Source organism: Festucalex cinctus, chromosome 14, assembly GCF_051991245.1.
Source record: "Festucalex cinctus isolate MCC-2025b chromosome 14, RoL_Fcin_1.0, whole genome shotgun sequence".
Classification (NCBI taxonomy): Eukaryota; Metazoa; Chordata; class Actinopteri; order Syngnathiformes; family Syngnathidae; genus Festucalex; species Festucalex cinctus.
The window spans coordinates 16,189,069-16,212,556 of NC_135424.1; the positions used below are offsets into that span (position 1 = coordinate 16,189,069).

Genomic DNA, 23,488 nt, shown 5'->3' on the forward strand with positions numbered 1-23,488 from the left:
TGGCAAAATAGCTGCCCCCTGAGAGGGATAACAATGGGTGGATTTTGCTGATTAATTCACATTCCACGAAAGCAATATTAATCAGAATGCCGTGTTTAGACTAGTTGGGGAATGTTTTTGTGTTGACTTCCTTTTTAACTCATCAGAATATCAAGGTTGCTGCAAAGTTTGAGGAGTGTAAATTTAGCATATTAGCATTAACTCTCCGCAATCTTAGTTAGCTAGCATAGGCTATGTATCACACATTGATTCAAAGGTTTCCTTGTGTTTTATTACTTGTATAATCTTGTGGTAGTCACAGGTAAATTTAAGGTGTTATATAAGTTGTTTCATTTATCCTGCTCTTAATCAAACAATTATTGACCAACATCTTTCTTTGGTGCTGAAATGCTACAGGATGGCGCCAAAGCACTAGCCATAGGTTTGGCTTGAACACAAAAACAGAAAATACTTAAATTTGAGGTAAGTAAATAAATAAAATCAACAAATATGTGGGAGAACACAATATAGAAGCGGACAATGTATGCGATATATTATTGTTTTTATTAGTAGTAAGTCTTTCTATGTGTAATGAACTCGTAGGACTTTTGGGCAAGCTTTCAAACACCAACTGCAGTGTTGCAGCACCGCGAGTGGAACACAGCTCGGCGTTGTAGAAAATATAGCTGCTGACATCAGCATTGTGCACTGTGCTGTGTTCGCTTCCTCTTCCTTGCCCAATTCATCGTTGGTTATGAGGTCAAACATTTAAATACATGATACAGTTATTGCCATCACGCTTACACATATTGAGAAATGCAAAGCACGGTTTATGGTTTCCATGTCCGACTGTGATGAGCTGAAGCAAAGATGGAAAGTGGATTACATTCAGTGCATGTGTGCCCTTTTGCTGACATCACAATTTGCAGACATTGTAGTAAGTGACATTTACTGTATATGAAGTCATGACTGTGGTCACGGTGCCTCGACTGCAACAACTGCAACATGAAGACATGAGTTCATTTGGAACAAGTACTGTACAATGTCAAATAATGCTTTTTGCAGTGTTCAGGAATGACTGAGTGTCTGTCATCAAAGTAGTTTTATTTCAAGCCATCACTATGCATTCATAATAATAGAAACGACTGATGCATTACTGTACACTCAACATTAATAACCATTAGGTAAGGAGTTGCAGATAATGCGATGCATTTCTACAGCTGTATCAAAATGTCTTGATTAGATTATGAGATACTATTTTTCTTTTAGCAATTTTTTTTGGGTGGCATTTGACATTAAATGAAATTACGGCACACTGCATTGAAGCTAATGCTGTGTCTGGTGAGCATAAATGAGAAGTAGTTCCTCTAACATTCATAAATAGCAAATAACTTACACTGACTCGTTTCCTGAGCGCAATTAACCTGCTAAGTGTTTCATTTCCACAAAACACTTCCTTTGTTTGGAGTCTTAAAGAAATGAATGTTAAAATTGAGTTATACTGGCAGTAGAATTGGCCTGAACATAAATGCAATAAGAACGGTAGAAATGCATGTTTCAGCATGCATTATTTGTTGTAATGTACAAATGATGAATGTCACTGAATTTCATTATTTGGGCAATATGTACAAAACATACAACAAAAGTTGTCCATTGTGTCCAGTGTCACAGTTCGTCCCTCTCTTCTCCATCGCACACACATGCTGCCCTCTGGCTGTTCATGTAGGGCCTGCATCCAAGTGTCCACACTGTGTTGTACAAGGCGTCTGCCATCGACTCACAGGCTAATAGGCAGGAAAGCAACAAACAGTATTCTCATTAGTAGACTCACATTAAATACACATATAAAATCGAATGAAATCCTACACAAGAGCCTCATCAAATATTTGTGTTGTTGTTACTTAGTGTTATTTTTTTTAGCCATGTAAATAAATGTAATTATGTTTAGTGACCAAAATGAGCATGATCAATATGTCAATATTGCTGAAACACAATAAAACGCGCATCTAAAGCACTGCAATGGGTTTTATTTTAGATACAAAAATGTTATTTTTATGAATCACAAAAACCAAATGAAATTGAAATTGAAATGAAATTGAAATTGTACCTCCCCTACTGTATGTATGCATGTGGTTGTAGTATGAATAATACATTCACATTCGTCGTTGAGTGTCCAAAAAAGTGCGATATAAATCTGATTCGTTATTATTATTATTATTATTATTATTATTATTATTATTAATAGAATTAATTACAATAATTTGCACAATTGTACATGCACTATGATAACTTAAAAATGGATAATGAATAATTGTTTACATTTATTTAAATGTTACTTTCTCTTCTATGTACAATGTAATATATTGTATTTTTGTATTTGTTATATATTGATTTTTGAAAATAAAACTAAATTAAAGATATTTAAAATTTATATATCACAATTAATAAAAAATAATCCACACACTTACATACGGGTCTGTATAATAACGTATGTGTTGACTAAAGATAACTGTATCCTTTCATCATCGATGTCCTCAATTAAAGTATGGTCTTTATATTTACAAATTTAAATAAAGTTGAAACATCAAAATTTAAAATATAACAATATGTTGTCTGTCAAAAAGTGCATTTTTCTCTTTGTAGTTGCAGATTGTTTGATACACGCATTGGACGTGGTCAGGGCCGGACTGGCACAAATAATCGACCCTGGCATTTTGAATTAGGCCCCTCAGCCCAGCCCAATTCCTGACCACGCTTGGCTACCACGTCTGCCACTGAAGTTTATTGGTTCAGTTTGCTCTCTATATGGTTTTAATGGGCTGTTCCCTCTAAATTGTGGGCCTGTCTCTGCGGTAAAATGGAGGAAAATAATAAATGAATAGCACCACATCGGCCCCAAAAGGCACCGGCCCACCGGGCATCTGCCCTGTATGCCAGATGGCCAGTTCAGCCCTGGACGTGGTTAAATGTCTCACCTTGTACTTTGGACACAAATCCGAGACTCCTCTTCAGGTTCGAGCAAATGTTATGAAGACAAGAGCGGAACTTGGTGTCGCAGTCGTACTTGTTGATGCCGCAGTTGTCGTAACAAACATCAAGCTGGTTACAGCACTCCGTCATTGCTGGGATGCCAAGATCGATCTGGCACAGGAGAAACACTTGTGTTTATGCCAGTCCATATGGCGGTTGCATCACGAGCTAATCAAACTGTGCGTGTTGGCTGTTTGGTGCCATGAACAAAGCCACGGAGGGCAAAATCCACCTGGAATCCCACCATGGAACTGCTGCAGCCATTGGGCTCTTGGTGCTCGTAGCCAGGACGAGGTTGAGGACGTTCGCCTAAGGAGACGTAGAAGATAACCTTCACAACTCTAGCCTCACCTACGCAATATAACAGACAACATACAGTACTCACCATATCTGCAGCGGTACTCACACACGCCATTGTGCCCCCCCACCAACTCCACCAGGGAGTCAAAGTAGCCATGCATCGTTTGGAAACTGTTTCGAATTGACATGAGGCTCCAGCTACTGTTGTTTTGGTCAAGTGGTGTGGAAATGTTCATCTGGATTGGTTGGATCTCATTGCTCTCATCTTGATCATGAGGTTGATGCTGGGCTTCCACATCTTCGCTACTTTCTCCCGGCTCTTCGACCGCTTCAGGGGTTTTGTTCGGTAATACTTCAGAGAGTTTGTTGTTCTGTTTGTTGTCAACTGGACCCACCGTAGGAGCCTCCTCCTGTGCTAGCGTGGATTGGTAGTGACCCAGAGTGGCACACACGCCAGTCGACACACAAAGGAGCAGTAGAAGAGTAACAGTCCGGAGCAGCATGGTGGTAAGAATGTCAGGTGTTGTCAACAGGGTGAGAGCAGCTTTGCGAGTGAGCGACGACAACAACACTCACTTCATGCTGGAAGCAGACTTTGACCTGTGATTAGGCTGCAGCAGACAGCAGGGCACTCGCTCCTGAAAGGGGGCAAAAGTCGACTGTCATCAATCTGTTTGCGTCCCTAATCTTTGTCTTCTTCTCTTTTCTGGTTATTGAGCACATCAAAGAGCTGATGTCATCACAAATTGATCTCAAGGCGAATGGGATTTCAATGGTGAAACATCTTCATCTTTTACTCATACTGTAGCAGCTATGATGACATCATGACATCCTAAACAAAAGCCATTGTGAGGGATGAAAAAAGCTAATATTTTAAGATTATTATATAATATGAAGATAACAATGTTGCATAACAGTATGATGTAAATATTCACGATAGAATAACTTTCAGTGTATCAATATGCGTTATCGTCTGCATGAAAGGCAGCCCCATATACCACAACGTTACAAGTGTATTAAATTACAGCAATCACAAAAGTCGTCATTTTAATTTAACAACAACAACAACAACAACAATAATAATAATAATATTTGGGGTGCTCAAGTCAGAAGGCCCAGTAGACTTTTATGCCCAAAACACCAGAAAAACTGAAATTATATATAGAAAAAAACGTTATCACTATACAGTATCTACACAATTACATCTTGTGTAGTCCTTTTCATATTTTCAACAATTATCTTCAAACTTGTAATTAGAAACAAAATCCCTGCATGGTTAATTTTACGGATTAGTAGCTATGAGCTGGCAAAACCAGATTTGTGGACCAGCCAGTATATGTTGGTTACTGAATAGTTATTCTTCTTCAGACTGCAAAATAGTTGACTGATCCACATCACATATGCTGGCTCCAGCTAAACAGTCCACGTTACAGTATTTTACCTCAGTTGCTTCAAAACGAAATCAGCAATTAGTCATCTTTGAAGCAATTTCGAGCAGTTGGAATATTATCTTTATTAGGAAATAAACGTGGCCGCTGGCTGAGTAGCGAGTGAATACGTTATCATTTATATTCAAGTCAATGCTGCCCTCTAGTGTTGAAAGAAAAAACGTGCTCCGGTGTCATATGGTCAATGGCAATGGACTGCTTTTTATGTAGATCTATGTTTTTATAATTTTATATTAGTTTCCTCACCTTTACTGTCACTGTCTTTTGTGATTTTTATACACGTCTCTATAAAATATTTATAAAATATTAGACTTGCCCAATTGAGGTAGCCTATAAGCTGCATGACTGAATATCTCAACTATTGTAACATTTACACATACTAGGACCTCAGAGAATTTATTTATTTATTTATTTATTTTATACCCTGCTGCTTCATCATAAATGTCACAAGGCACTTCATACACAAAACCCTGAGAATCAACAGGGACACGCAACAAAAAGTCACATCTCCCTTTCCAACTGTTCTATTGTGTTTAAGACATGCCATGTTACTCCTTTCCGGCCTTACTTGCTTTCTTCATTTTCAGCACTGCCTTGATATTATTATCCAGATTAGTGAGGTTGAGTTAAGATGAATTATAAGCAGCTGTTGTTATCTTTAAAGCTGAAATGGAAGTGATGAAATGGAGACCAAAAGGTCAAACTCTTGTTTCCAGACATTCTGTCTTACGTTTTAAGCAGGGTCATAATCTCAGTCTGGAAGCTAACGGACAAAACGCGGCAATTAATAAGACAGAGAAGTTTTGACAGAGTACTTGAGTTTAAGAAGCGATAATTGTCAAACATTTGGGTTTGACGTAAAATCTTAATTTCCACATTGCTACTGGTCTACGAACAGGTCATCAATAGAGGTTGTTTCAGAAAAGCAGCACACTTTGATGACAAAAACATTGTGAAATCTGAGAACAAAGACCATAACATAAAGCAAGAGTTTGTGACATTCAGCAACAGCCTCCACAGGGCAGGAGTGAACGTATCACAACAAGATATTGCTTGCGAAAGACTTGAATGGACAATACTGTGGTGACGCCAGAAGAATCAAACCATCCATTACCAAGAAAAATCAAAAAGCCAGGTTGAAATTGCTAAAAAAAAGTACAGATGTTTCCCTATAAAAATCTGGGACAAAGTTTTATGGTCCTTTACCAAAGTAATAAAAAGGCGCTGATAAAGAAAGGATTTGCTCATGATTCAACGCATGCAAGCTCATCTGTGCTTACATGGTTTGTTCTGGGACGGCCTCGTTAATTCTAAATGATGTAACACATTAGAGCAGCAGAAAAACAAAGTCAGAAGTCTACAAAATAAACAACAACCAAAAATGAAAATAAATTGTGTTAAAATTAAAGAAAGATACAATCAAATTTATTGTGAGATCGTTCACAATAAAAGATAATGAGCACATCACTCTCCAGATTTAAACTCAAAAAGTATGCAGGCGGATGGTAGGCCAGCACACCAATTAAGTAATTGAAGCATTTGATTTCTCTCAGCTGCAATTTGTTTTCCCTGTTTAGAAATCACTGATATCTACAGGACCAGACAGCTTTGATCATAAGATTTCCAAATCAACCTACCAACCTACCGATAATTAGAAGAAAAATTCTCAATGATCATTCTACATTATTAACACAGGGTCTTGTCTCGTAAAAAGAAAACATGTAATTTTCAAATGCCTTGCGAAAGGTATAAACATTTCAACGATCATCTTAGCAATAAATGAAAGGGAGTTTGCACAGTTACGAACTAGCTTAGTGCTAGCTAGGAGTCACGGCGAGCCTTTTTCTTTTTCTTTTTTTTTTAGTAAATTTTGTAACCTATTTTCATTTATTTATCTTCCTCTGAATGTTAACTACTGTTTCTTGATGCTTATGTGTTGTCTTTCCTTGTGTAAAGCACATTGAGTTGCCTTGTGTATGAAATGTGCTATACAAATAAACTTGCCTTGCCTTGCCTTGCCTTGCCTAGGACAACACAACGGGGATGGATTTCAGGTTGGACCGCAGGCTAGGGTACGATACAGGTCACTGAACAATGATTAAAGTAAGTTATTTTAAACGAAAACGTGTAGGCTACACTCCAATACTGTATCTGAATAAGATAAGGGAATATTGTAACGTTTGATGAAGATAATGCGCTGTATAAGTGTTGTTGTTGTTTGTTTTTTTTTATTTAAAAATTATCTTGGTCATGGAACAAAAATAAGCTCTAAGCCAGTTTATCCCAACAATATAATATAATATAATCCATCCATCCATCCATTTTCTCGACCGCCTATTCCTCACAAGGGCCGCGGGGGCTGCTGGCGCCTATCTCAGCTGGCTCTGGGCAGTAGGCGGGGGACACCCTGGACTGGTTGCCAACCAATCGCAGGGCACACAGAGACGAACAACCATCCACCTCATATAATATAATATAATATAATATAATATAATATAATATAATATAATATAATATAATATAATATAATATAATATGCTTTCCCTTTGTGTGATGTCGCTTGAGTCAGTAGTCTTCTCCTGACCCCGTTGTCTGGCACACCAGGATTGCTACTGTGCCACTTTCGCCTGCCCAACACGCCAGGGACTCGCCGTCCCGTCTCACACATGTGACGGCACATGCTCAAAAAAAAATAATAAAAAAAATCAGCCGGTGGGTACAGTGGAAATGGAACAAGCTTAATTTCCCTCAGGATGCATCCAAATACAGATGAGCCTTCACGCACATCATCAAAGACGTCAATGAACACAGCCAGTCGGTCTCTGTTGGACCTGCTCTGCTCTGACACGTTCTTCACATTCTGAGGATGACACGCATGGCGCAGCATTTAATCAGCATGACAATTATAAGCTGATGAATTATAAGATGATGTTTTGGTTGTTTTTTTGACCCCCATTATATATATATATATTGTGTGTGTGTATATATATATATATATATATATACAATGTATATATATATATATATATATATATATATATATATATATATATATATATATATATATATATATATATATATATATATATATATATACATTGTATATATATATATATATCGTATATATATATATATATATATATATATATATATATATACATTGTATATATATATATATATATATATATATATATATATATATATATATATATATATATATATGCAAGTCACAAAGTTACAAACATTGATATTAACATGTCACCGTTAAATGTTTTTAATTGTAGTGAAATTTATTAAATGTCATTACTATGACACACCCACACATAAAAATGATCCAACACAATGTTGTATTTTCAGGTATTTAATAAAAGTCATTTTGGCTACTGCTCTTACATTTGAAACATTCCTCAATTATTCTGGGTAACAGTAACATGTATGGACCATTTTGTTTGTCTCAAACAAAAAAGGCCAACATTATTTTTCTTGTATAAAAAATATAAGTTAATTTAAATGTAATTCTAATTAAGAAAATAATAGGTATAATAGGAATAATATTACTAATCAATCATCATCATCACCAAGAATAATGATAAAGATATGCTAAACATAGTGCAGATAATGATATAACTGGTGCTGAAAAGTAGAAGGAACAATGCAGTGTTGTGGACGTCACCGTGTTCTCAACCATGTGGGGTGAAAGTTAATAAACTCTCATACTCTTGCACACGCACGCACGCACGCACACTCCAAAAGTGCATGACTGCCATTCAGTTTAGCACCATTAAGAGCAAATATCGATTCTAGATTGTACACAGTACACACCTATTACTGTACTTTAGATGCAAATTATATATCAACTTGAGTTGCATGCTGATTGTTGCTCTTGGCTGGAACTTACTGGAAGCAATTTCGAACAGTAAGACAGAACACACCAATGCACATGCCGCATTCAGGGGATCAACAGAACACACAAAAGTCTACACATCCCAGTTCAGTTGCCAGGGTGTGCACAATTATGCAACCACATTATCTCAATTGTTTATTTTTAATTCCCTAGTACATTTTTTACCCCCACAAGTCACATTAAAACTTTTCTTAATTCAAAAGGGGTGTGTAGACTTTTTATACATCCACTGTAAATGAACAAAGTGTACATTCACACTGTTGGGGCCACCTAAGTATTTGTGAAACAATTTTTTTTAGAGGAATCACGTCCACTGGAATGACCGTTCAGAACAGACCAATAAAATGTCCTCGGGAAGATCTCGGGAAAATCATTCGCAGGAGAACGAGCGGACGGTGAAGTGTTAAAGACACCTGCAAAAAAAAAAAAGTCAAGCAACAATCTTGCGGAACAGTCCCAGAGTTACATGCAGCTTATCAGATTTGACACTGACGACACGGAGTAGTGCTCAAGTCTCATTTCCACCAATCGCCTCTTATCTTTTAAGTGTGGAAATCCCCTGTGAAATGTTTACAAGCTGTCTTAAACATATGTGACTGCTTGCAGAAGTGCTAGTGATGGCGTGGGGGCAGTGCTGTGACGGGCGTCAACGCATTGCGACTCTCTTGTTGACATACAGTAATCCCCGTCCTCTCCTGGTCGCAGTTCATCCTTTTCTAGTTGTATCGTGCGGGATTTCTCTCTTTAAACAGATTGTGTGTCTTTATTCAAGTACTGCAAAGGATTTTTGCTCAAAAGAAAGAAAAACATTCTGACGTCTCCCCCCCGTCTATAAGGTGGCATTATTACACCATGCGTGTTCATTGTACTACACATTCCTTCTGTCTCTGAATACCTTGCTGAAGTAGTAGTGACTCATTTACCCCAGAAGGCAAACAGTACCATTTTAAAAGGATTCGAACCCACACAACAAGGTTTCACATCACCTTCCTGTGAAAGGGTCAGTGTAAGGCCTCTCAAATGCAAGACCGCAAAGAATCAACTCAAATAATAATTAGAATAACAATAATAATAATAGTAACAATAATAATAAAACCATAACAAATAACATAAACAAAGTAAAATGACACAAATCCATTTGAACAAATAAATTCCCAAACGGAGTGGATGTAGGGTGATGGGTTTTAGTCACGCCCCGTTAGCTGTCACTCAGTCTCTGGGATCGGTAAAACCATCAGCATTGACACCTCCGTCACCCATTGAGGTAACTTGTGTTTTTTGTTAAGTCAAGGCGCCTTTTTGCTGATCCAGCTCCTGCACCCCCACCCCCAATAAAAAAAAAAACACCTAATAATAATTAAAAAAAGCTTCATGACTGTGGCAAGGTTCAGGTTGAACTTGTTTTGACAAGCAGTCAACCCTTTGGTAGTCAGTTGTCCACCTTGACAGGTCCTGAATCAGAAGGCCGGTGAGGAACCACGTCCTCCACCTCACCATGCGCTATCTTCTCCCATTGGCTCAAGTTCTCCCTGCGACACAACACCACGGCACAGGTTTTACAGTCACGCTCGATCCAAGACGACTTTGGGATAGTACATCCTGAACTTGTCAGCAGCCAATCACAGGGTGCATATAGACAAACAACCATTCACATTCACATCTACGGGCAATTTATCCTACAATAAACTAAAAATGCACGTTTTAGGAATGTGGAAGGAAACCAGAGTACCTGCAGAAAACCCACCCCCCTGAGACAGTGCGGTGAGGTGTGTAGCTCCCAAAAGGTCAGTACTATTATATCAATATCTGCAAACAGAATGCTAGCATAGCAGGAATTAAGAAGCATACCGTTGTAAGTTCTATTTTGGTTCATGCAGTTATTTTATTTTTTTTTTACTTTTCAAAGCTTGTAAATATTCCAGCTTAATGTGTTATTTGCATGCATAAACATCCATCCATCCATTTTCTGAACCGCTTTTCCTCACTAGGGTTGCGGGGGTGCAGGAGCCTATCCCAGCTGGCTTCGGGCAGTAGGCAGGGTACATCCTGGACTGGTTGCCAGCCAGTCGCAGGGCACATATGTAGAGACGAACAACCATCCACACGCACAAGCACACCTAGGGACAATTCGGAGCACCCTATTAACCTGCCATACATGTCTTTGGAATGTGGGAGGAGACCGGAGTACCCGGAGAAGACCGGGCACGGGGAGAACATGCAAACTCCACCCAGGAAGGGTGGAGCCTGGACTCGAACCCGAGTCCTCAGAACTGGGAGGCAAAGGTGCTAAGCAGTCATCCACCGTGCCACCCATGCATAAACATTTATTAATTTATTATTTATTTTTTAGGAAATCAGGCATCCTATAGCTCAGAAAAAAGTTGAGATCAGTTTTGGATTTCGCACCCAAAAATGATTTTAAAATTCCTGTCAGGCCTAACTCAACAAAAATTGTGTTCACCAGCAAAATAAAAATATTTGAAAAGTAACACAATTATTTTACATATTAATTTTCTTCCACAACGTATGGTTGCTGATAATTAAGTTCGACTCAAAACTTAGCAATATTATTTTACATTATATTATTTTATTAGCTTCTATGTTTGGTCTTGATAATAATAAAGCTAAATGAAATGCAAAGCAAAAACAATCCAACAAAACCCTTTAGAGGGATTATAAAATAAGATCCTTACTTGCACGCTTTTAGAAGTGGACTGGATGGAGAGAAAAGATCTGCTAGTGTCGTATAACATGGAATTGCTACAGCATTGTAGAATCCCACCTAAAAATGGAGCATAATTAGAAAGCATTTGACAGAACATCAACATGAAATGCATGAGATTTATTCACTAATGAAGTGGCTGCAAAAAACATGTTGCTTGTCCATATGCTACTTTTAAAGGTTTATAGATTAAACAGATTTAATCAGTCTAACACAGTTACTATTCATCACTTCAACTGGTGGTTTCTTTATTTCAACATCTTTTCATTTGATGATACAGTAGCAAGAAATGCATAGTCATAGATGACCACAATATATCCCAAGGGACATCTTGTAGATTTCTCATGCATTCCAATACAAAAGTGGATACAAATTGTGGTAAATAATTTGGCGTTATGAAAATGAAAAAACAAAACAAAAAACAAAAAACAAAACAATATTTATTTTTTTAGACCAATAGACCCAATAACCTTGATTTAAAGGGCAAATGTTGAGTACTGTACTCAAGTACTGTTATACACACACTAAATGTCAACATGCAGTATTTGAAATAAAAGTGAAAACAATTTTAGACCGTATGTCCAATGTATGCTGGTGGGATACAATTACCCCTTGAATATCCAATCAGCATACCGCTGGTGACGGGCCAAAACCTTGTATCAAAATCGCCACTTTTCAGGAGACCCCAAAACGGCAGGTTTGTTCAATTGCTCATCATCAAAGAGAGCAAGCCATTTTTAACTTTAGATTGCTCAATAATTTGTAAAAATAAAACCCACACATGTAGACTAACCGACAAAATAGTTTTTTTGGGGAAAAAATAAATAAAAAAAATAAAAAAAATGTGACTTACGATGTTTCGGCCCAATGCCAGCAAAACACAAATGAACTGTTTGACTGCCAAACGTTATCAAAAAAAAACAACAACAACACTTCCAGCTGATATTTTTCACTCACCTTTCAAGGCAAACAGAATATTGTGCGCTATGACTACATAAATATGGTGGATACCATATGACAGATTGGATTCCATTCTTTCATTAGAACCCCCAACCCCCCCCTACATTTCTACCTTATTCCGTTCTTTAGTAATAACCATTTGAAAATAGGTAATTTGAGTGACATAAGCGAAAATAGAAAAACAAGCGTTTTGTGAAAAGATACATTTTCTGCACAACAATGACTTTGACACTAATATTTTTTGTTTAGTGACGCTCTGTCAATTAGATTTAATGTGACAAAGGCGTTGATCATGCACATCATCCTTGAAAACGTTCTATATCATCAGATTCGTCATGTTTCATTGTAATTTGAGCCCTTGACACCTTGAACCCATTGAAAAGAGATACAATGCTGCCATCTGCTGGCCATAGTTAGTGGGTGTTTTTGATTCCACAACCCATTGACCAGTAAGCGCTGCACAAGACGTTGCACTGCCCACTGATAATAATAACAATAATAATAATAATAATAAAGAAAAATGCAGTAAACGTCAATTAGCGTTCATGGTGGCATTCATTAGGATTTTAGCATACGTCATTAAACGTTTTTGGCGGTCAAACAGTTAACAACATATTTATGAGGTACAGGCTTTAATACGATGACATCTGTAAAGTGAGTAAAAATTGTGGTCTTACTTGGCCTTGAGGGACTTCATCTTTCTTGTCTCGATCCATCATTGAAATGGGCTGCATCCCGATCTTCTTCATCTCATCTCCCTGTGGGGAAAGCAAAAAGCAAATGGAGATGGCATACCTCTATATAATAAATAAAGAAAGAAAGAAAGTTTATTGAAACTCTTGCAACAGATGCACATCATTCTGAATTTGTACCTCGGCCCAGAATTCAGCATAGATGTCGTTGGCTGTGAGTCGTGTGATCTGCCATTGCTTAGTTACAGAACACAGGTCACATGCTGTCATCATCAGACCAATCACACGGTCCCTGGAGGCGAGCAAAGCTGCGTTATCTCCTTGAGTTCTGATATACTTGTTCACTCGTGTTTCTTTGTGTGAAACCAACTCAACTCATAAGAAGAAAATAAAAGCCAGCAATAGAAGCTCATACACTTTTCCAAAGAGAGTCTCATAATGACAATCATTAAAAAGTAGGAAGTAAATATTATGAAATGATGTTCCAGAGTAGATTCAAACCAAGATCTAGTGACTTTTTGCATGTAACAAGCAACGTACTGTATTATATTCAGTCAGTTAAGCATTAGAGATACAAAGCACTCAATTAAAAAGATGTGTAAGCATTCTTCGAACCCTGTATACAAAACGCCTGAAGCCTGAAGGATTCCAAGCAACTGCGGTCTCACCTGTGTGAGTGGTTGTTGAAGTCGAGATCACCTGAGGTGAGAAGCTCTGACAGTTGCTGGTGGTTGTTGAAGTAAAGGGCCAGGTCCGTGGCGATGATGGCCTTCCGGATGATTTCTAGCACCTGCTCGTACTCGCTGGAATTCAGGTTGGAGAAAATATTGTGCCCTTCCAGCTATGAGAAACAAAGAGATCAATAAAAAAGCAAAGGCTCCACTTATGAGGCGTTCACTTCAGCTAGACTACAAGAGATTAACAAGATTTTAACCAGCACAGGTCTGTTGACTATTTGTTCATGTACTTTGAGGGGAGGGAAAAAAAAAACAAAAACAAAAAAACTGTTCTTGAGTTTGTTGCTCTGATACACCTGTTAGCTCAGTGTGCTAGTAAAAGTAGTTTGCTTTTTATTTTATTTTATTTTTTGCCCATATATCACATCTCTTAAAAAGAATAATGTTCTAATGTGTGACTTTAACTTGAGCCTAATGATTTTTGGTTTAATAAGTTTGGAACAGCATCTTCCATTACTATTTTGAAATGATACTCATTTTTTAGTTTGTTTAAAGGTGATCATTTTCGTCTATTAGTGTATTTTTTGCACCTTTTTTCATAGTTTGATTGGTCCTGCAACTTTTACTTGGGTGTGACTTAAAATTAGAACTCAGACTTAGCAACCAGAATCCCCGTTTCCGAATCGTGTTGACTTTCTTCCTGCAGTTGTGAAATTCTTTTGGTGCATTATCACTAGGGGCCAGAAGGTGGTGGTAATGTACCAAAAGTATTTGCCATTGACCAAAAAAAGGAAGAAATGGAAGAAGAAGTAGTGGTAGTAGTAGTCATGGCAAATCATGTGTGCCATATAACTAAGATTGTACTTTTGGCTACAATGCGATGCGGGATTCTAGTTACGGTAAGCTATTTTACACTAAAAAGAAGACATTTTACGCAGTTTCGTCCAACCAAAACCTCGTGAGGATAAGTGGTTCAGAAAATAGATGGATGGAAGGATTTTTTTTTTTTTTAGCATCCTTATTAAAGTGGAAGTCAACTCCCCCCAAAAATTGACAATACTATGTTCAAAGTAGCCCCACTAGTCTAAACATGGTATTGTAGTTAATATTGTGTTAGTGGAATATGAAGGCGGCCATTTTGCCACTTGCTGTCAAGTTAGAAGGACATCACAGTTGCTCAGGTCGGAGGTAACAACCAATCACAGCTCAGCTTCAGAAAACAGGTGAGCTGTGATTGGTCGTTGCCTGAGCCCTGAGCAACTGTGATGTCATCTTCAGTGGACAGCAAGTGGCAAAATGGCCGCCCCATTAGATGGATAAAAACGGCTGGATTTTGCTGCATAACTCATATTCCACAAATGTAATATTAATCAGAATGTCATGTTTAGACGAGTGAGATCACATATAACATATTATTGTCAAGAAATGTTTAAGGTTGACTTCGCCTTTAATCAGACAACGTTGTGTTGTTGGTGGCAACAATTTGCGAGATTCCGCAACTACAGGTGACTCGAACAACAAGTCAGCTGTTACGCCGTGATGCGCTGTAAATAAAATCGTTCCGAGACACTTATGCCAATGTATTATTGCGTTTGGAAAGATTTTATTTTGAAAGTGGCTCAACCACATTGGCTGAGTTGTTCTGTCATTGATAGCTGTTGTTGCTAGCAATTGTCGCTACTGCAACCCCTGAGCTGCGCTACTGGAATTGTACATATTCCGACTAGACAAAAAGTTAGTGTTTCATAGTGGAGCTCTACCTGCAAAATGGAGACAGTCTGAGAGAAGTGATGCTGCTCCATAGTGGAGGTGGAGTACAGAGCAGCCAGCGGGTGGTCAAACTTCTGCAGATAAGTGTTGCTGTACCCTCGATGGTCCAGATCGTGACACAGGCAGGCTATCAAGAGTCCTTTCTTCTGTAAAAGGAAAGATAATTCTTGCAGCTACACAATAAAAATTCATCTCTTATTTCATTTGTGACCCAATGAGCAGCGGACCTCGAGCTCTGTGAAGGTCCCGGGGGTCTTCTGTAGGATTGCAAACATACAGTGGGCGACGGTCACGGCGTGCTTCCAGTTGTGGTAGGGCACACGCCGGTAGTTCTTGCGTACGGACATGGTGAATCGACACAGCTTCTCCAGCTCAAAGCTACAGGAAGTGAGATAAGAGACCAACGGTTATAAAAATGACCGTTAAATCAGATACTTAACAGTCTTAACAGCTCAGCAGTACCTTACCTGGTTTTTCCACAGGAGCTGTGAACCATGTAGATGAAAACTGCAGGCCAGATCTCCTCAAAGGGACTTATGTCAAAGTGAAACCTTGACGAGGAAGAGGAGGAAGCCAATAAAAGATGATTTGATATATTTCTCGATATGTTTCAAAGTGGAAAGATTCAATTTGTTTCACTTCGATGCACTCAAATCTTTGGCTGCTCGATTATGGAAAAAAAATAATCACGATTATTTTGGCAATAACTGAAATCATGATTATTGAGATTATTATTTTATTTTTTTTGGTACAAAACAAGAAAATGTTTAAGTGTTTAAAAATATTAACACTATAATTATGTAAGTTCATTTTGGACCAAACAGAATTTATAATAATATATATTTATAATAATATAAATTTATTTATTTATGTTGGCAAAAACTTGGAGTTGGAGTGCAGCATGTGCACTGTGCAGTAGGATGATCATTTATTTTTTTGGTATAAAACAAGAAAATGTTTAAGCCTAAAAAACAAATACAAATTAGTCAGACAAATAAAATTCTTTGAAACACTATAATTATGCATGTTCTTTTAGATTAAACAAAATGTATTAAATTAGTTATATTAAAATGAAAAAGGTGCAAATGTATAAATTTAAACAATTCAAAAATTAGTATTAAAAATCTTTTTTTATGATTATGCTGATTTTGTAATTATAGAGTGCAATAATTGAAATTGTAATTGAGTTTCGATTAATTGCACAGCCCCACATCAGCCACATCTTTTAAATAATAATAATAATAATAATAATAATAATAATAATAATAATAATAATAATAATAATAATAATAATAATAATAAATGATTTTCTGGTTCAAGCTTTTTGCTACATCCCTAATATTTACATAATACTCCAGTAAAAGAAAAATATCAAATTTTTATAAATTGTATCTAGTAACATGTCAAAGATAATCTGGAAAAATAGAAGTTAATATATTGAAAAATACTGTAAATACATGCAGAAAAATGCATACAGATGAAATGAATGCTTGAATTGGTTCTGCACTGTACGCCAGTCAACTAATAGATTTCTGCGGGCCGCATGAGTTGAAGCCCATAAGAAGACTCACGTTTCGATCTCTTTATAAATGAGAGTGGGAAGGTTGAGCTGAGTGAGTGTTTTCCATTCTTCTGAGGTGCAGATGCTGTGGTAAGACAGTTTCTCCATTGTCACTCTGTAAATGCATTCAGAGTGGCGAATTCGATGGTACATCTACACATGAGACACACACAGGAAAGTCACAGAAAAGACTTGAGCAACTGCAACCATTAAAAATCCAGCTTACAGTTTATGGGCAAAAGTTTGGAGACATATCTGCATTAATCAGTGGTTCTTCCTCCAGAATCTTAGCAATACATTTTGGATAACACAATTTATCTTTGTGGGAACAGTTTCACTATTCCAGCCTGCTCCATAAAGGCACAGTTGAATGAGTTTTATAGTTTGAGACCATGTGGCTAAATGAGCAAAAAGTTCCACACGCTCCAAAAGTCTTCCCAGAAATGCGTTCCAGCTGACTCCATTTTATCTTCCTGCTGGCGTAATGAACAGGTGTAACAACGCCTTTTGTCCACATAGTCGAAATCAACCAGCATGTTAACTCACAGAAACAATCAATTACATTCTAATACAAATAAACACTCCCATATGGAAGCAACATCTCATTATGAATCTGTACTGCGAAAGAATCTGTTATAGATGCGTACTGTTGCTGTAGATGAGCGTATTTGTTGACTGACTCACATTTGCACAGTGTAAGGCCAGGGCACAGAAGACAGCGAACATCTTGAAGTTGTTCTCATCTGTTTTAGTGAAGGCACTACCGCTTAACTTATTCACCATCTGCACCACTCCGATAACAGCCCCCCTGCTCACGATGGGCATGCACAGGATATTCCGCGTGGTGTAACCTGTTTTCAGGTCCACCTCTCTGTCAAATGGGATCCAATCATCACAAAGTCAGAATTGATGGTGGAAGAAGAAGATGAGTTGGTCATGAAATTGCTGTGGGTGTTTACCGGTTAAACCGCGGGTCTGCATAGGCATCTGGGATATTTAAGACTTCCCCTGTCCGAGCCACCTGACCAGCTATTCCTTTCTCTATAGAAAACCTGCAGTCAATTAACATGACAATTCATGATCAGATGCCCTATTCACAAATTCTTTGTGAAATCCAAATGTCATTGACTATTTGGACGAATATCTGAGGGTGGCAGAAAGACGGCTTTACACACCTAATTTCTTTGGTTTTCCTAAAGACTGGCTTGCCTTCTTTCTCCTCACCAATATCGAACAGGTCAGAATACAGTTCTTTGTTGTTTTGATCTACCTGGAAGAGTGCACACCTGTCGGCATTCACCAGGTTTTTTGCATATATCTGCAAAGAAAGCAAAGATAGCCATTAGAACCCACGAGACGCGATATAATGATGTATGCACCATGTAATGCAAGAAGCGGATCAATTTGAACGTCAATGGCAGCTGTCAACACTAAAGATGGAGATTTTAGGTGCTTTGAGGAACATGAAGTAAACAAACAAGAATCCCACTTACCATAATGTGTTCAAGTAGAGAATCTATTGCCACAATATTATCAAAGTATGTTCTGTCAGAAGAGAAGAAATGATACATGACGTTTGCAAAACATTCAAGACATGAAAGTGAGCGCATACTCTTAGCTTGCTATTTATGGATGACCAAAACTGACAAAATAAAAAATAAATAAATGACTAAATAAATAAATAAATGACTAAAGTGAAAATAAAAACAGATATTAAAAAAAACCCAAAAGACTAAATAAACAAACAAATATATATATATATATATATATATATATATAATATATATATATATATATATATATATATATATATATATATATATATATATATATATATATATATATATATATATATATATATATATATATATATATATATATATATATATATATATATATATGGGCGGCACGGTAGTCGAGTGGTTAGCACGTCCGCTTCCCAGTTCTGAGGTCTCCGGTTCGAGTCCAGGCTCGGACCTTCCTGGGTGGAGTTTGCATGTTCTCCCCGTGTCCGCGTGGGTCTTCTCCGGGTACTCCGGTCTCCTCCCACATTCCAAAGACATGCATGGCAGGTTAATTGGGCACTCCTAATTGTCCCTAGGTGTGCGTGTGAGTGTGGATGGTTGTTCGTCTCTGTGTGCCCTGTGATTGGTTGGCAACCAGTTCAGGGTGTCCCCCGCCTACTGCCCAGAGCCAGCTGAGATAGGCGCCAGCACCCCCCGCGACCCTTGTGAGGAATAAGCGGTCAAGAAAATGGATGGATGGATGGATGGATATATATATATATATATATATATATATATATATATATAATACATATATAAAGTAAAAATAAATACAAGAAAAATGAGAGATTTACAAAAATAAATGCTAAAATAAATACAAAAATAAATATATGAATATAATTGTGGTGACAGTGCAAAAGATCGTCATCCATTGCTGGAGCTCTCCATGCAAGCCAACGAGACTTCCTTGCTCGCCGAGCCGCTCACCCGACCAATGAAAGGAAGTTTGCAACGGTGGCGTCCACCCCAAGACATGCTTAGGACCGCCACCTCATTTGAATAACATTTCATCCTGGCAGAGCGTCTGCAGCATGAGATAAATTAACGTGAGAGCAGAGCGTTTTTATTTATTGATTGATATTTAATTCTATTCATATATTTATTTCAACATTTATGTTTATATTTATTTTTTGAATCTCTTTTTGTGTTTTTGCCATTTATATTTATTTATTTTTATTTCATTTTTGAATGTATTTTATCTTAATATTTTTATTTTCACTGTTAGTCATTCATTTTTTATTTATTTATTTAGTCATTTATTTATTTATTTAGTCATTTATTTATTTTTAATTTTGGTAGTTTTGGTCCTCCATAGCTATTATGCTAATGCTAGGACTAAATTTAGTGTGACTCTTACTTTGACACATCTAAGAGGAAGTCATTGAGCTCCGTCTGTTTAGCGAGGCCTCGGCACACCTACAAGAAGAAGAAGTAGGTCAGGTCATACGTCAAGTCACACGTTTACCACAGCACACTCGCGGTATCCTGCTTGTACTCCAAACACACCAACATGTCCACTAAAAGACAGTGTTTTGCAGCGAGCAGCCAGCCCAGGAGTTCCACGCGCTGCAGTCCTATATGCAGCTCACAGAGACTCAGAGGCCCACTGCGGCCAGTCCTGCAGTGGGACGCTGCTTCTCTTAGGTGTTATGCTACGGGTTCGCATAAAAACAATGCCGGGGCGTAATGACGTCCTCGGAGACCTGTTTGTTGAATCTACGGCTTAGCTGATTGGACAGAGGCCGGTCACAACCCCGTTCCAGTACACAGTGGATTTCTCCATTAAAAACAGCAGAGCAGAACCAGAACAAACAATGCTGCTAACATAATAATCATCAAGTACATTGCATTTGCAACAGTGTTCACAGGTCCCAGTGGACATTTGCTCACCTGTACTTGATGAATGGCAACTGACGCCCACGCTAGGTTTGCTGTTGCAACCTGAAAAAAAAGCTCAAGCTTTACTCTCATATTTGGTGTTAACACAACATGAATTGAAGGACACTTTTGAAAACAGCGTTGCTAATTTGTTTTCACATTTGAACAATAATAAATAAACATAAACTTGTTTCATGCACTTTTCACAAGAAATAGTAGGATTTTGTCAAAAACAAAGTTGATTAAAACGTCTTTTAAAGAAAGTTGAAATTTTCTGCGATTGGCTGGCAACCAGTCCAGGGTGTCCCCCGCCTACTGCCCAAAGCCAGCTGAGATAAGCTTCAGCACCCCCCGCAACCCTTGTGAGGAATAAGCGGTCAAGAAAATGGATGGATGGATTGACATTCAATTTTAATTTAGATTTAATCTAATTCAGTTTATTGGACTAATTTGAAAAATCCACAAGAGAAATGTTGATTTAAATGCATTTTATGTAGCCTTCCAACCTTTTTTTTCTGAATATGCTGGATTTTTGTTGGAATTGTTCACATGAGCGTTCATGCTAATATAGTTTTATTCACACCCCTTCAAAAGTAGGCTTTAGTTTTTTAGTTTTACAACAATAACATAATGATTATATATATATATATATATATATATATATATATATATATATATATATATATATATATATATATATATATATATATATATATATATATATATATATATATATATATATATATATATATATATATATATATATATATAAATAAGAGTACCTTTCTAAGTACACAATAACACCGTATATTCAAACAGTAAAGTCAAAGCAAAAGTGAATTAAAAACCCTACAACCATCATTATAGTAAATGGACTGACTTTACTTGACGAGGGGGAGTCTGAAATGGTGAACAGGTGTGTTTTGATTTTGGCCTTAAAGAGGTTTGACTTCAAAAGATAAATATGAGACAAGAGCGCAGCAGTTCAGATTTTATTTCCAGTTATTACATCTGGATCAGATCCACCACTTAGAAGACAACATTATTTGTAACAAAACACCACATTTTTAGATTTGCGGAAATGAATAAATTGAGTGTGTGAAACTTTAAATATTTAGTTGCAAACCCTAATAAAGGAATTGACCTCACTGTTACAAAAACCAACATCTGTATTATGGGAATTATTTGCTTCATAGATCCGTAATGTAAAAATAAATAAATAAATTGAGTTGAGAATTGAGTTTCAGATGAATGCCAGTCTTGACTAAATCTTTCAAATCTGCTGTTTTTGTCTAGTGGGCGGCACTGACCTCTTGGTGACTGAGGTTGAACGGCTCCTTTCCCCAGTGCCGACGCAGCTCCAGTATGGCGATGAGGTCCCCAATGGCAGTGAGGATGGGGAGGCACAAGACAGAATGAACACGGATCCCTGAGTCCTGCCCTGTGCCATCTGGGAAGCGCTCGTCCTGTAACACAAAAGACCATGAAGGTCGTTTATGAAAGTGGTCTCATAGTTTACTATATATATGCATGCACCTTTCTTCCTCAGTGAACAAAATTAACAAAATTAATTATTACCCCCATGATGTCTTCTACTAAAAGTGTTTTGCGAGTCTTGGCAACATGAGCTGCAATGGTTGTCCCGAATGCGATGGGCCCAGATGGGACAAGGCTTGGGGGACCATCCTTGGTCCTTGTTGGGGTGAACAAACATAAACTCTGATTGGAAGCATGGGAAAGAAAAGACAAAAGTATGAAGAAAAATATCAAACACAAAACTACAGTTGCTTAGGAATTGTGTCATTAATTGTCTAGCACTTACATTGTTGCATTCTCCCAAAAAGTAAAGTGCAAATCCATCAGCTTTTGTTGCTGCAGTAACAGTAAGACACACGTGATCAAGTGGAAACAGGTTAGTGCCATCACAGATGGTCAAGTTGTTCAAATAGATCCTTTATTGTTGTTGCTATTGTCAGTTACCTTGAAAAGTAATTTTATAGATTCCAGGCTAGGGTACTTGCTTAAAAAAGTAACAGTTATTTTACAGACTACTCACTTTTAAAAGTAACTTAGTTACCTTACAGATTACTTGCTTCAAAATTTTCAACTCAACTCAAGTTTATTTATATAGCGCTTTCAAACAGCCTGAACTGTCACAAAGTGCTTTACAGAACACAAACCCCCCCCCAAACATAACATAAAACATTAACACCAATACAATACAATCACAACAAATCAACATTCTTCCATCCCTACATACACTTTGATGTTTGAAGCAGTTTTTAGATGAAAGATTAACTAACTAAGTTACTTTATAGACTATTCGCTTTGAAAAGTAACTTAGTTACTTTACTGATAACTTGCTTTAAAAAGTAACTAGGTTAGATCACAAGTTACTTTATTAGTTACATTTAGCAGATACCGGTTTTGCCACTTAAATGGAAATGCAATTTAATAGTGCCATTGAAGAACAAAGTTTGTTTTTATGAAAAATAAAATAAAGACAACCTTTTTTACTTTAATTTAAAAAATAATGAGTCTTTCCAAGATTTCACTTAACATAAATTTGCTACTTGTTTTTAATTTAAAAAATAATAATAGTCTTTCTGGACTTCACTTTACAAAAATACATTTTTAAAATAATTCTTTTTACTTGTAATATTTAACTAATAATGTTGCAACGGCAAAAATGTAAATTTATAATGTACTGGTACATTGTTTGTAAATATAACAATTTTGGGGACCCTGCGATTATTTTATTTTATTTTTTTACATAGTTATCGTAGCTATATAGGTAACACTTTCCATCCATCCATTTACAGTAGGCTACTTGTCTTCATTAGGGACACTGTCAAGTTGGTATTTATCCAAGCTGACTTAATGCGACAGGCAGGTAGGGTACACTCTAAGCTGGTTGTCAGACATCCATCCATCCATCCATCCATCCATCCATTTTCTTAACCGCTTCTTCCTCACGAGGGTCGCAGGGGGTGCTGGAGCCT

The 23,488-nt window shown here is 37.2% G+C and overlaps 2 protein-coding genes across 10 annotated transcripts in view; both read right to left on the minus strand.

Annotated features, from left to right (window-relative positions):
• Positions 1 to 559: 559 nt before the first annotated feature.
• Positions 560 to 3,943, minus strand: pla2g12b (phospholipase A2, group XIIB). 3 transcript variants are annotated; one of them, XM_077494971.1, is made up of 5 exons: positions 3,395 to 3,943; positions 3,242 to 3,318; positions 2,955 to 3,120; positions 1,618 to 1,763; positions 560 to 977 (listed from the first exon to the last, which is right to left on the minus strand). In XM_077494971.1, exons 1-4 carry the CDS (start codon positions 3,810 to 3,812, stop codon positions 1,645 to 1,647), a joined length of 780 nt encoding a protein of 259 aa, XP_077351097.1. In that variant the 5' UTR covers positions 3,813 to 3,943; the 3' UTR covers positions 560 to 977; positions 1,618 to 1,644. The 3 variants fall into 3 exon arrangements, with proteins under 3 accessions (XP_077351097.1, XP_077351098.1, XP_077351096.1); XM_077494972.1 differs by having other exon boundaries at positions 560 to 1,763; positions 3,254 to 3,318; XM_077494970.1 differs by having other exon boundaries at positions 560 to 1,763.
• Positions 3,944 to 8,102: 4,159 nt separating this feature from the next.
• pde10a (phosphodiesterase 10A) overlaps positions 8,103 to 23,488 on the minus strand; it is a 60,105-nt gene continuing 44,719 nt past the window's right edge. For 5 of the 7 annotated variants that reach the window (XM_077494964.1, XM_077494963.1, XM_077494965.1 and 2 more), the window contains 18 exons: positions 22,309 to 22,358; positions 22,065 to 22,205; positions 21,797 to 21,952; positions 20,499 to 20,549; positions 19,966 to 20,024; positions 18,537 to 18,588; positions 18,219 to 18,361; positions 18,003 to 18,095; positions 17,728 to 17,914; positions 17,054 to 17,196; positions 15,950 to 16,033; positions 15,710 to 15,860; positions 15,473 to 15,628; positions 13,704 to 13,876; positions 13,216 to 13,327; positions 13,021 to 13,101; positions 11,355 to 11,443; positions 8,103 to 10,190 (listed from right to left, as the gene is read on the minus strand). In XM_077494964.1, coding sequence (XP_077351090.1) covers positions 10,091 to 10,190; positions 11,355 to 11,443; positions 13,021 to 13,101; positions 13,216 to 13,327; positions 13,704 to 13,876; positions 15,473 to 15,628; positions 15,710 to 15,860; positions 15,950 to 16,033; positions 17,054 to 17,196; positions 17,728 to 17,914; positions 18,003 to 18,095; positions 18,219 to 18,361; positions 18,537 to 18,588; positions 19,966 to 20,024; positions 20,499 to 20,549; positions 21,797 to 21,952; positions 22,065 to 22,205; positions 22,309 to 22,358 — 2,021 coding nt within the window. In that variant the 3' untranslated portion in view covers positions 8,103 to 10,090. Of the gene's footprint in view, positions 10,191 to 11,354; positions 11,444 to 13,020; positions 13,102 to 13,214; positions 13,328 to 13,703; positions 13,877 to 15,471; positions 15,629 to 15,709; positions 15,861 to 15,949; positions 16,034 to 17,053; positions 17,197 to 17,727; positions 17,915 to 18,002; positions 18,096 to 18,218; positions 18,362 to 18,536; positions 18,589 to 19,965; positions 20,025 to 20,498; positions 20,550 to 21,796; positions 21,953 to 22,064; positions 22,206 to 22,308; positions 22,359 to 23,488 lie in introns of those variants that run through there. The other 2 variants (XM_077494966.1, XM_077494969.1) reach the window with 2 other exon arrangements.